Raw genomic sequence first — 12,588 nt, 5'->3', positions numbered from 1 at the left:
TAGAAAAAAAAACATTTGTAAAAATCTAAGGCGGTGAATGAGACATCTACCTTATTTATAGCTAGAGTAAAAATTATTGAAAACTTAAAATTCATTGTCAGTTCTGTATATTATCATGACTGACGTTGAAGTATACAGAGAGACTCTTGGGATTATAAAGGAGTATATATTTAATAAATATGGACCAAAAGAGGATAGTGTAATTGACTCAATAATTAAATCCAAAGGGATACCTCCATTACCGCAATGTAAATTATCTAATACTAAAAATAAAAAGAAAACAAAAGTAAATACCCCAAAGGATAGAAAAACAACAAAAGTAAATAGGACAAATACTAATTTAATTCCCGTTAATGAATATCAAGAAACAGAAAAAAATCAATCTCCAAATAAGGAAATTGATCGAAATTACTTATTTCATAGAAATAATAAATATCCCTTTAATAATTCTATGTATAATCCTAAAACAAAGAGGAAATATTCAAAAAATAATAAAATAGATAATATAAATTATATTGAAGAAAATACCGCGCGCGCCAATGGTTTTATTAATAATATATCTGATGAAGATAAAAGTAGTCAAGTACGGTCAATATTAAGAATGGCTGCAAGTATAGAAGAACTAAATATGGCAATTCAATTAGCATATTCAGTTGGATTAAATTATGAGGCAGGTCTAGGTGAAAGGAAACTGAAGAAACTATTAGAAGAATAGTGGAACAATATCTTCCATAAATTACTAAATTCGGTAAAAATAAAATTGATCATATTTACTATAAAACCTAGAATTAATACCTGGAATTCTATTATATACTGGAATAATATTGATATTAATAGAAGTATAATTTTGAAATTTAGTAATACACTACAAAGGTTGTAATTTTACAATAAATAGATGTATTCTATATGTGAAATTTTTAGAGCATAGGATAAATTTTTTAGATGGTTAACTAATTACAGAGGTTGATCTTAATTCAAGATTCTTAATGATATTTTAGAGAGTAACTTATTATAAAATATTATATACAATATTTCCGGTACCCATATAATAATATGGGCGCTAAGGGCGCCAAAGAGGGGGGTATATTTTTGTGATAAATATAAAATTAAATTTCCTACTAAATCCAACCCCTATTTTAAAAATATTAATTAATTAAGATGGATGATAAACATATTTATAATGGGAATATAAGTAGGGAGAAATTAACATTTGAGGAGTGTATCTTCATTGCTGAAGAGAAATGTATAGTTGATATAATTCCAACTATAAATATGACTAAGAAATTGATATTTACGGTAGGATATAATATTATATATTTTGGGATAAGATGGATTTTTTATTTATATTTTAAATATTTTTTGTATTATATGGATTTTTTTTTATCTCTGTGGTTTCTAGGTTGAAATTGGGCCTTTTGTACCATTTCAAAAGTGTAAAGTTCCATTGTGGATTGCTAAATACCTAGATTTAAGAGATTGGTGTCATGTAGTACCTCCTATATGGCTTACAGTAGATGGATTAAAGAACCTATTAGAAACAGAGGAAAAGCTAGGTAGATATGCGTTTGGTGATATTAATTTTCACTTTTATGAGATAGCTCATATTTTCTTTTCCTTAAAGAATGATCCTTTCAATGGAAAAAGAAATAAAATAAGAAGTAAGTGTTAATTATTTCAAGTATATATAATCAATAATTAGGAAGAGTGAATATATTATTGGATTTTTTTATGTAATTCCTATGTATATATACTTTATTTTATTTATTTATTTATTTATTTATTTATTTAATAGAATACTTTGAGGACTTAACTAATAGACGTCAAGCTAAATTAAAGGCTATATTCAAGAAATTAATATTACCCAAGATATATGATGTAACAAATATTGCATTGTCTGAGATGCAATTAGGATCTCAGCTATGTTTTCATATATTCAATGATCTCGAGAATTTATGGCTGAATAATGAAATTAATAATCAGAATGAGTCACAGGATATATCACAAGAGTAGAGCTCATATTGATTACTTCTAGTTTATATTTTTAACTTATTAGCTATTTAATTTAAGCTCGTAAAACACAAAAGTATGTGGATACCGGCGCCTTATAATGCATGCGCGCTGAGTGTCTTATATTTTTTAGAAGGGGCCTTTGTGAGTAACTTATTTTAATCACTTTTACTCTTAGATTTCAATGATTGGATTATTAATATAAATATCTCAATTAAATATATTAAAGAAAGTTGTCAGTTAGAGAGGGAATTTACTATAGTAGTTACTATATATATATGTAGAGTATATTTAAGTAAATAGAGACTTGAGAAAATAAAAGTAACTACTTTTATAAATGGAAATATATAAAGATACATATAATAAAAATAATTATATTAATAAGAAAAGGATTAGCTTAACAGATGGAAATTTAAGTAGTAATGATGAAGTTGAAAATAAAGAAGACTATAGTGAAGATGAAATGAAAAAACCTCTTAAAAAGACAAGGAAATCTATAAATAATAGAAATTCGACTATATTAGCACATCCATATAATATAAAGTATTTGGAATATCTTAATGAACTTAGAAAATCAGCAAAAACAATGCAAAATATTGCAATAATTAAGAAGGCAATGAAGAGCCTAGAACTTTATCCATTACCATTATATAACCAACAACAATTTTTAAGTTTGGAAGGTATAGGTAATTATTTAGCTTCAAAATTAAGTAAATTAATAAATAAACAAGAATCAGATATTTTTAATTTTGATAATGAAGAATATAAAGATAAATGCAAAGAATTTCGTGAATATAAAATTAGAGAACTTAATAATATATTAGAACCAATATTACAAATATGTTCAGAAGCTGATAATAAAAATAAGAATGAAAATATTGAAGAGGATAAGAATTTTAAGATACAAAAGAATACTAGTTCATTAAGAGGTATTCCAATAACATATGGTTCAAAATGGAGTATTTTAGTATCAATATATTTGAATGAGAAATTAGGTAAAAATTCATTTTGTACTGAGAAATCAATTGAATCTATTGGTATTTATATTAAGAATTCATTTAGTGTAAATATGAATTTTAAGGATATAGAAAAGAATATTAAAAGTTTGATAAAATCAAATTTAATAGAATTAAATATTACTAGAAATATTTTAGATAATTTTCCAATTGGTTCTGAGCAAAAAAAGTATTATTTGACTGAAAAAGGATATGTAGTAGCATATAATTGTTGTTGTAATGATTCCCAAATAGTGTATATACTTAAAAATTACTTAAGGATTTGTGAAAATAATGATTTGAGTATAAATGAGAAGTTAAAAAGAATAGCTTTAGACAAAACAATGAATAAATATACAGATTATGAAATAGTTATGATTGTTGACTACAGAGAAGTTAATACAAAGATTTTTGATAATTCAAATATTAATCCTAATGATAATAATGATGAGATATTTTCAAATAATTATATTAATAATAAAAATTATTCTATAGGAAATAGATCTTCTGGAATACCACAATATTTAATAAAACGATTATGTGATAATGGAATAAAAATTGAGCTAAGAAGTTTACCTGTAGGTGATATAATTTGGGTAGTAAGACCAATAATTAATAAATCAGATGATATTGTACCTATTGAGAAATGTTATGTACTTCCATGGATAATAGAGAGGAAGACAGGTAGTGACTTATGTTCTAGTATAATGGATGGACGTTATGATGAACAAAAATATCGTTTAATGCGTTCATTGGGTGCTGAAAATATCATTTTTTTGATAGAAGATATAAATTCAATTCATGAAAATATTGTCTGGTCTAGTAGTACTGGTGGACCTATAAGTAATGGTAGAGTACCACCAAAACAAATTATTCGTTCTGCTCAAGTGCATACTCAATTTGTAGCTGGTTTTCATATAGTTCAGAGCCAATCAATAGGCCATACAATAACACTTTTAATAGGTATTCATAATATGATATCTCAAGCTGTAAAAAATAGATGGGATCAAATAAATAATAAATGCAGTAATTATGCAAGTCCAAATCAAGATTATAATGAAACTTTATCATTAAGAATACTAGAGAATATTATTAAAAGTCGTCCTTTATTTTGTGATTGGGAAAATAATAGTAAAAAATCATCTAATTTAACAGTTCAGCAACTATTTGGGAAACAGCTTAGAGCTATTCATGGTTGTGGACCTGAAGCCACTGAAATTCTATTGGAATTATGGCCTACACCATATATGATATTCAAAGAAATTTCACAAACAAATTCTGTAGATTTAATACATAATCAAATTGACAAAAAGTGGAATCAAATTAAAAATATTAATATTAAAAAGAGAACTAGAAAAAAATTCCAATTTCAAACGAATTATTAAAAACCTTAATAAATCTGTATGGAAATGATACAATACAAGATCAATTTGTAGATATATTTGATATATAGTAATTATAAAATTTATTCACTATTACTTTATGGAAGTAAATAGTATGAAATCAATTATATATTTAAATTGTATCACTTAAAATGGCACTTAAAAGTTGTTAGAGAATTTTGAAGATCTTTTTTTTTTCTTGAGAAACATGGAAAATTTATTACTGTTAACCATAAAATTACAGAAGTAATTATTACTCCCAAGGAGATGCTTAAAAAAATAGCCAGATATTTACTATTCATTTACTAATATTAACATTTGAAAAAATAAAATATATAGCTTATTTAATCTATTATGGCTAAAATGATTGTCTCAAAATAAATAAGTTCCGAATTATAACATAGGATTTATTTAGTAAGAGATAGAAAATAATAAATTTTGGAAGTTAAGTTTCCCACTTTTACGTCAATTTCTTTTTTTTTTAGCGGGAATAATCTAAGAAAACTTTGCATGCTATTTAATTATATAGCTTACTATTTATTTTATATATATTAAGAGCCTATATGGTGCATAATTCTATGCAATAAATATTAAACTTTGAAATTTTTTAAATATAAGACTTTATATATATTAAATATCATTTATAATAAGATCAATTTATTCAAAGACAATGATTTTGTATGAATTAAAGTTATAACCATAATAAATATCTTAAATAGTTAGAATTTACATGTTATAGAGTAATGTACTTTGTGATATAGAACTAAATAATGGATTATTCATACTAATTCCTTGGCAATCATCTTGTTTATTTTGGTATCTTTGAGTTTCCTTTTGTAATGTTCTTGGTAATGGAATATTTTCTTGTCTATATAGTGAGATTAGATCTTTACTTACTTGCTTTTCAAGTCTATCAATTCTATGTCTAATATACCAAAATCCTACTTGTGGGATATCTTTATGAAACTTATTTTGAAGATTTATAAAGAAATGATATAGTTCCTGACTAAAAATTTTAAAATCATTTAGATCTTTTGCAACATTTATTTTATCACGAAACTTGTTAGCTCCAGGAGTATTTAATATAGTATGAAAAATTCTATATAAATGAGATCTAACAATACTATTATTTGGTGGTGGATACTTTTTACATACATCAATATATTCACCAACTAGATCAAACTGTGATGGTCTATTTATATTTTGATTATTCTTAAATCTATAAAATAGCCATGGATCTTCTAAAATACCTTCTGCAGACATAACTGCATCAGCTCCAGTATAATCAAAACACTTTTGAATATCCTCAAAAGTATGAATCCCACCATTAGCAATAAATGGTATATTACACCTTTGCTTCATTATTTTTAAAGATTCCCAATCACAAGATCCAGTTAAAGTACCCTTATCTTTTAATGTTCTACCATGTACTGTTAACATACTAATACCCGCTTGTTCTAGTCTATACATAATATTTATTGTTTTTTGTAAGTCATTTTTACAAACTAAACGTATCTTGCAAGATACTGGGCATTTTAAGTCACTATTTACCAATTTTGACACTAGAGATTCCATTAGTTCTGGTTCCTCAAGTAAAAATGCTCCATAATGTCCTCTTTTTGCTATATTTTGTGGGCATCCAAAATTTAAATCTATCCCTTGTACTTTATTATCAATATATTTTGATGCTTGAAGTATTACTTCAGGGTTATTACCACAAAATTGTAGTATAAGTGGTTTATCATCATCGCAGGTCTGAAAATTTGTATTTCTATATCCTGATAGTTTGGAGAATAAACCAGAGTGGTACATTGGAGTAAATGCTAAATCACAACCATATTTTCTACATAATAATCTATAAGCTAATTCACTTGCATCTACCATTGGAGCTAGAACCGTCTTTGGAGATCCTAAAATATCACGCCAATATACCCAAGGATCCATTTGTACTTGTAAATCTTCAATATTATTGTTAAATGAGTTTGATTATTTAAAACCTATGAAGTATTATAAAATATGGATTTATTTAACATATACTAAAAGAAGCCTGTAGAATTTGGAGAGAAAATAAAGGGATTTATTATCTAAGAACAATTGTTAATATAGACATTTTAGCGCTAAATTTCAAGTTGTTAACGGGTGCATCTTTACTACTTACTTAAATAGTTATTTTTAGATATCATAAACATAATAAAATATGGGAAACCTAATAGGAGGAACTGTAGAACCTCCTAAATCTCGCTTTGGGATAGATGAAACTATGGTTCCAACATTTGAACCTTATAAAAAGGTAAATCTACAAATACATGTGAATCTAAAACAATAGAAGTAATATTTAAAATTGTTTCTTAATCATTTTAGGAAATAGAAATTACAAATGAATGTGAAATGGTAGGAATTTTTTATTTCTTATATTTATTCTATAATAGACTTCTTTTATAATCCTTGTAGCGTTTCCAATATGTCCATGTTATAGATCATATAATTCCAATATATCTCAAAAAAAAACAATATACAGAAGAAGTAGAAGAAGTTGAACTAGAAGGAGAGTTTAACTTAAGAAAAGCACTTGAGAAAGTAAAAGAAATTGAAGTTGAGGATACTATTCATCCACAGGAGTATGAGACACCTAAAAAAGAAGAGCATATGGAGCAACCTCTTATTAGAGGTGAATATCTTTATAAAGCTTATGAAAAACGATTACATAAATGGCTTGGGAATGATACTGCTATAGAAAAGGAAATTAGTATATATGGAAAAGTAGCAGCTGATTCAGTTATCAAAGTAAAAGATGTTAACAGTTGTAGTTCATTTAATCCCATTCAAACCGTTAGGTGGTTTCTTAGTTCTTCTGTAGTATTAAGTAAAGATGAGACAATAGTATTTAATCCACTGCCTCATCATGAAGGTTATGAATGGTGTTTGACTAGAGAATGTATAGGACGTTATATACAGGTAGTGGCTTATCGCAGTAAAACAGTTTTGAAAAAGAACCCAAGTATTATTCGAGCAAAAGATTTACATTGTAATTATACAATTGATGAGACTGCCTATATTCCAAAGGCAAGTGAAAATTGGGTACCCTATAGCAAGGTAATTGGGTAAGTTAAGAAAATTTTAAATAATAACTATATATTTACCTTTTTATGAAAATAGGCCTGTATTGATTCCTGATTATTTAGCTCATCAAGTTCTAAAAAATTTAAATCAAGTAACTTTTAAATGTAGAGTAATGATTATTGGTAATCCAAAGCTAACCCAAGATAATAAAGAAACACAAACTCAACAAGATCAGGCTTCAGATGAGAATATCAATGAAGAAGATGAATCCGAATTTTTAGCAATAAAAGAGCAAGCTTTCTGGGGAGTTATATATATTGATTTAATTAATGGATATATCTCAATAAACTTTAATAGTAATCTAAAAGTTAATATTAATTCAATGCCACCCAATGAAAAACAACTTGAGAAATCTCTAACTTTGGGTTTTGATGAGTTTGTATGTACTATAAATCATAAGAGGAATATAAGTATAATAAATATGATTGTTCTAGATATATCCAAAGAAAAGACAGATTATGAATTAAAATTTAGAGTTGATCCAGATATTGGAAGAGATGCATTATATTACACCTTTCTGAGTTTCCAATCAGCTTATAGGAGGCAAGAATTTAATTGGAAGAATTCGTTATATAAGGGTGATATATTAGCTGTTCAATCTATTATTCAAGATGAAATAGAAGCTATGACTTTAAATGGATATTACTGAAGATAATTAACAATTTTTTAGTATTCTTGATAATTAAGGGATATTTTATTTATATTATAACAGTATGTATATTATTAATAATATTAATTAAACTATCAATTAAAACATTCTGTATATATTTTAGCATTGTATTATCTGTATTTTCAATTAATTTACCAATTATTTTTAAGTGGTATAATAATGTATTATTTGTTATTGTATTTCTAGAATTATTATCCAGAGAATTTGTCATAGTAGTAGCTCTTCCCAATGTCTGAGTTCGCATGAGATTTTGATTTGTAATATTAAAATCTTGTTTATGTTCTATCCAATTTGTTTTGCATGCATCAAGCTTCATTGAATCTCTAGTTGGAGGGTCAGAATCATCTATTTTTTTGAATCCAAAAAAATAAATAGATCCAAGACGATATATTGCTGTTCCAGAGACATGAGATACTACGGTTTCTACATTATGAATTATATCCAAGTAATATATTAAATTATTAAAACTAGAAGCTTCAGAAGAATCTAAATTTAACATATTCAAAGGATTTGTCACATGTTTCATTGTGAAAGTTGTTCCAAAAGAGTCACCAGCTATATCATAGCAATAAACATTACTTAATAAAATTCCATTCTCACTTTTATCATTTTCAAGCCCAATACCATATCCACAGTAGTATTTACAATATTGTTCATATATCTGATGATATTCACTTTCTAAGAGTGATAAGTGTTGTATATCATTCTTTATATATTCAAGTGATTGTCTAATAGAGTCTAAATCTGCATCTTCCTGTTCCACAATATCATTATTAGTATCAAAGCTATCTTCATAATAATAAAATTTCCCAGAATATGGAGATCTGTAAAGGTTTCCTATACGATTAGTAGTACAACCAATGAAATATTTACATTCTTCTTTATCATATATCATTAAAAGAGGAGTTTCCAATCGTTCACATAATTCCTTACTAATATCTGGAAATAGACCACCTAATAGACAACTGAAAATAATATTAAATTCATTTAAGAAATATATAATTAGATATTAGGGTTATATAATAGTATGAATAATAAAGTAACTACTTACATAGATTGGAAATACACTTTTCAGTTTCAGTAGGAAGATTCTTAGACCAAATTCTTAATGCTCTAACAATACGCTCATTAAAATGAGTATGAGTATTAGATTGAATCATACTTAAAATTTATAAAAACTTCCACAATAATTTACCTAACTTTACTTGCATGAAATATTTAGTGGCCCTCACTAATGGCCCTCACAAAATATCTTTATCTAGACGGCGCAATAATTGCCTATACCTTGCAACTTTATATTTGATATTTTCAGCAGTATGCCTAATGAGCAAAATTACAATACTACTATAAGCTTTGAACCCTCTGGGCTTCTAGCTATGGAATCAAATATGTGCAATGGAGTTTTCTTGAAGGTATGTCACCTATTATTGAATATCTTAGGAACCACCATAATTTACAAGAAAACCCCTACTTTTTGGTGCTATATCAGTACTCGATACCATTAGATACCTGTAATTCAAAGTATAAGTGGAGACTTTATGTTTTCAATAATACTAACAAATACCCAATAGATAATTACCCTTCAACTATATCTATTTATGAGAAACAAACCTATTTAATTGGTAAGATCACTTTTTACAATATTAATAGATCAACACTAGACAGATTACATGTAGAAACTTATCCTGTCTTCATTGAATATCCTCTGACATTTCTAGGAAGTAATGAGCGGATTGCTGATATAGAAATTAAACATCCAACAATATGTGATCAACATGCCGTGATACAACATAAGTATAAAAATAATTGTAATCCTTGTATTTATGTGATGGATTTAGATAGTAAATATGGAACATATATTAATGATGAAAAGATTGAATCTAGAAGATATTACGAGTTAAATGAAAAAGATTCCTTAAAATTTGGTCACTTTCCGAATGAGTATATATTACTACATGATCAAAGTAAATAATCTGAATTTATTATTTTCTGAAATAATAGGATTATCTAATATTAAATTAATACTCTATTCATTTTGATTAGAACTAGACAATATATTTGTTAATTCATTAAGATAATCTATCCATTTGTTCAGTTTTTTCTCAAGATTCTGCCACTCAGCTTTGCCAAATTGTCTCTTAGTAATTGAGTTAATATTGACACCTCCATCATTTTCATCAATACTACCATCAATAAGACCTACACTAATAGCTTTGACAACTACATCTTGTGTATCAAACGAAGATAAATTAAATTCACTTTGGAGTTCTTCCAGACTGATGCAAGAGTTAAGTTGGGCTAGTGATGATATTGTTAATAATTGAAGTTTATCTATTATATTTGATTCATATTCTTCTAAAACAGGATACTCTGAAATTAACTTCTTATATTCTAAATTAGAATTCTTTAATAGATAAAAATGTCCAACTTTTCCATTTAAACATATCTCACATAGCTGAATTAAAACAGAATATTGAATAAAATTATCTTTAATATATATAACACTTGGTAATTCTAGTACTGAATCAAAGAATAAGATGTCTGGTAATAGGATACTTGATATCAAAAATTTTATTGTCTTAGATACAAAATCTTCATCCTTTATTCTAGATTCAATTTCTTCCTTTTCTGAAAATGTTTCACAATAAGTTCTTAAATATTTGTAAGCTGTATAAGATAAATAAATAGAATTTGGAGATTGTTCACAAAATTTTGAGTATTCATTAATACTAATAACCTCATAAAGTTGGCTATACAAAGATCTTAATTTATCCTTATCTAAATTCCATGTTGAAATGTGTTTATCAATATTCTCTAGTGAGGTAATGACCTTTTCTGTATTTTTATTTTTAATAGAATATTCTAGTATTAAATTCAAAATTTCGTAATTAGGTCCAAGTACATCATAATACATTTGTAATACATTGATACTTAACATAGGAATATTATTATTATTTATAATCTTACCCAGAAACTTAGATTTACAGTCCTCTAGTTGGTTTATATCAAATTTAGGATTAATCAGTAAAGATAACAGAAAAATAAAGAACTCTTCAGATTCCTTGTAGAGTTCATTGAAACTTCGCTTCTTGTCTTCTTTTATTATAATCTCCTTCTTCTCTTTAAACTCATCAAGTATCTCAAATACATAATCTATATTATCTGAAATTAGATTATATACTGATGTTAAATCTATATCTTCTTCTTGGCCAATTAAATTACAGACTTGCGTATAAAGCTCAGTATATTTGTCTCTATTCAAGTACTCAACAACTACTAGTAGCCAGTCACATATGAGAATGCAAACTGATCGAATGTCACTACTTGGGGTGAAGACAAATTGCATCACTATAAAATAAGAAATTATGATGCAACAAACTTCAAGAGAAAGGTCTTATTACTTCTCAGTCTTAAATTACTCCTAGTATCAGCATATAGGCGCCATACTGCCTTAGAAAATATATTTGGCGCCTATTAACTGTCTAAATAGATTATATTTGTACAAAAATATAAAAGTTCCTAAAATACTAAATATATCTAGACTCAGTATAAAATTTATAGGGAATAAATAATATTACAGTTTATTTTTATGAAACTGAGATATATTTCAAAAATAAATTCTATTTACTTCTACAGTGTTTTATTTGTAAGACGATTTTTGAAATCACTATAATATTGCATTTCTCCTTTTTCCCCTATTTATAATCACATAAAAAATATATACACTAAACTTTTAATCATTATCGGCTGGGGGTGTAAGTTACCGATTATTATATTTTAGTGATTACTATGCACAAATGTGGAAATGTATTACTAACCCTTCCCAATAACTTATTAAACTTCATAAGGGTGTTGAATAGAATTTGCAAATTCCTTAGTTACATAAATATCTGTAAGATTTTCTGAAGATCTAACAACAAATCTATTACCACTATGATTAGATCGACGTCTAAATGAATGAATAACAATATGCAAATACCGGAATAATGCAATAATTAGTAAGAAAGATAAAAAACCACCGAAACCAATAAAAAAAGAAGCAGCTAATTCAGTTTTAGGATCTGATAAACCAAATATACCATATGATATGATAGAACTAGCTGTAGATGAAGATGTTAAGAGGACTTTTGAACCTATTCCGAGAGAGGCAGCATTATTTAAAGAAACCAAAGGATTTGTTACAAACGAACTTTCTGAGACCAAGCTATCTAATATACTTAGATCTCGATCAAATTCTGTTTTCATTGTAAAATTAAAGTTTACAGATCTGGAAATATCAGAAATTTGGGTGCATATTTTACTATATTTAGTCGGCCACGCATTTGGGTGCACATATTCGGCGGGTATCACATTGCAAACTTAGATCTAAAAAAGTAACTTAAAAGGTATTATTTAAAATAAGGGGAAAATATAA

General features: G+C 26.5%; 9 protein-coding genes across 9 annotated transcripts, besides 16 other annotated features; 5 read left to right on the top strand and 4 right to left on the bottom strand.

The window, feature by feature from the left end:
• Window positions 1-115: 115 nt before the first annotated feature.
• Window positions 116-715, top strand: CMU_020190 (uncharacterized protein; the record flags this gene model as incomplete). Its single annotated transcript, XM_002142589.1, has 1 exon — window positions 116-715. The coding sequence occupies one exon, from the start codon at window positions 116-118 to the stop codon at window positions 713-715; it is 600 nt and encodes a 199-aa protein (XP_002142625.1).
• Window positions 476-517: a sequence feature (AT_rich).
• A 291-nt stretch (window positions 716-1,006) lies between the features above and the next one.
• Window positions 1,007-1,034: a sequence feature (AT_rich).
• Window positions 1,035-1,132: 98 nt separating this feature from the next.
• Window positions 1,133-1,157: a sequence feature (AT_rich).
• A 1-nt stretch (window position 1,158) lies between these two features.
• Window positions 1,159-2,010, top strand: CMU_020180 (partner of sld five, psf2 family protein; the record flags this gene model as incomplete). The annotated part of the gene is made up of 3 exons (XM_002142588.1): window positions 1,159-1,296; window positions 1,400-1,658; window positions 1,793-2,010. The coding sequence occupies 3 exons, from the start codon at window positions 1,159-1,161 to the stop codon at window positions 2,008-2,010; spliced, it is 615 nt and encodes a 204-aa protein (XP_002142624.1).
• Window positions 1,333-1,370: a sequence feature (AT_rich).
• Window positions 1,757-1,788: a microsatellite.
• A 189-nt stretch (window positions 2,011-2,199) lies between the features above and the next one.
• Window positions 2,200-2,235: a sequence feature (AT_rich).
• A 109-nt stretch (window positions 2,236-2,344) lies between these two features.
• CMU_020170 (ERCC4 domain-containing protein) lies at window positions 2,345-4,387 on the top strand (the record flags this gene model as incomplete). Its single annotated transcript, XM_002142587.1, has 1 exon — window positions 2,345-4,387. One exon carries the CDS (start codon window positions 2,345-2,347, stop codon window positions 4,385-4,387), a length of 2,043 nt encoding a protein of 680 aa, XP_002142623.1.
• Window positions 2,349-2,391: a sequence feature (AT_rich).
• Window positions 3,455-3,491: a sequence feature (AT_rich).
• Window positions 4,323-4,347: a sequence feature (AT_rich).
• A 531-nt stretch (window positions 4,388-4,918) lies between the features above and the next one.
• Window positions 4,919-4,939: a sequence feature (AT_rich).
• A 27-nt stretch (window positions 4,940-4,966) lies between these two features.
• Window positions 4,967-5,034: a sequence feature (AT_rich).
• A 76-nt stretch (window positions 5,035-5,110) lies between these two features.
• Window positions 5,111-6,328, bottom strand: CMU_020160 (dihydrouridine synthase family protein; the record flags this gene model as incomplete). The annotated part of the gene is made up of 1 exon (XM_002142586.1): window positions 5,111-6,328. One exon carries the CDS (start codon window positions 6,326-6,328, stop codon window positions 5,111-5,113), a length of 1,218 nt encoding a protein of 405 aa, XP_002142622.1.
• A 253-nt stretch (window positions 6,329-6,581) lies between these two features.
• CMU_020150 (uncharacterized protein) lies at window positions 6,582-8,153 on the top strand (the record flags this gene model as incomplete). The annotated part of the gene is made up of 4 exons (XM_002142585.1): window positions 6,582-6,674; window positions 6,746-6,775; window positions 6,836-7,485; window positions 7,541-8,153. 4 exons carry the CDS (start codon window positions 6,582-6,584, stop codon window positions 8,151-8,153), a joined length of 1,386 nt encoding a protein of 461 aa, XP_002142621.1.
• Window positions 7,496-7,523: a sequence feature (AT_rich).
• Window positions 8,154-8,193: 40 nt separating the features above from the next.
• Window positions 8,194-8,245: a sequence feature (AT_rich).
• Window positions 8,203-9,334, bottom strand: CMU_020140 (uncharacterized protein; the record flags this gene model as incomplete). Its single annotated transcript, XM_002142584.1, has 2 exons — window positions 8,203-9,128; window positions 9,226-9,334. The coding sequence occupies 2 exons, from the start codon at window positions 9,332-9,334 to the stop codon at window positions 8,203-8,205; spliced, it is 1,035 nt and encodes a 344-aa protein (XP_002142620.1).
• Window positions 8,621-8,641: a sequence feature (AT_rich).
• Window positions 9,143-9,179: a sequence feature (AT_rich).
• A 156-nt stretch (window positions 9,335-9,490) lies between the features above and the next one.
• CMU_020130 (FHA domain-containing protein) lies at window positions 9,491-10,146 on the top strand (the record flags this gene model as incomplete). Its single annotated transcript, XM_002142583.1, has 2 exons — window positions 9,491-9,586; window positions 9,664-10,146. 2 exons carry the CDS (start codon window positions 9,491-9,493, stop codon window positions 10,144-10,146), a joined length of 579 nt encoding a protein of 192 aa, XP_002142619.1.
• Window positions 10,147-10,200: 54 nt separating this feature from the next.
• On the bottom strand, window positions 10,201-11,520 carry CMU_020120 (PCI domain-containing protein; the record flags this gene model as incomplete). Its single annotated transcript, XM_002142582.1, has 1 exon — window positions 10,201-11,520. The coding sequence occupies one exon, from the start codon at window positions 11,518-11,520 to the stop codon at window positions 10,201-10,203; it is 1,320 nt and encodes a 439-aa protein (XP_002142618.1).
• Window positions 11,116-11,136: a sequence feature (AT_rich).
• Window positions 11,521-12,008: 488 nt separating the features above from the next.
• Window positions 12,009-12,419, bottom strand: CMU_020110 (uncharacterized protein; the record flags this gene model as incomplete). Its single annotated transcript, XM_002142581.1, has 1 exon — window positions 12,009-12,419. The coding sequence occupies one exon, from the start codon at window positions 12,417-12,419 to the stop codon at window positions 12,009-12,011; it is 411 nt and encodes a 136-aa protein (XP_002142617.1).
• Between the last annotated feature and the right edge of the window lie 169 nt (window positions 12,420-12,588).

This window comes from Cryptosporidium muris, genomic scaffold, assembly GCF_000006515.1.
Source record: "Cryptosporidium muris RN66 scf_1106632373441 genomic scaffold, whole genome shotgun sequence".
Classification (NCBI taxonomy): domain Eukaryota; phylum Apicomplexa; class Conoidasida; order Eucoccidiorida; family Cryptosporidiidae; genus Cryptosporidium; species Cryptosporidium muris.
This window is presented reverse-complemented; position numbering and strand designations above follow the sequence as displayed.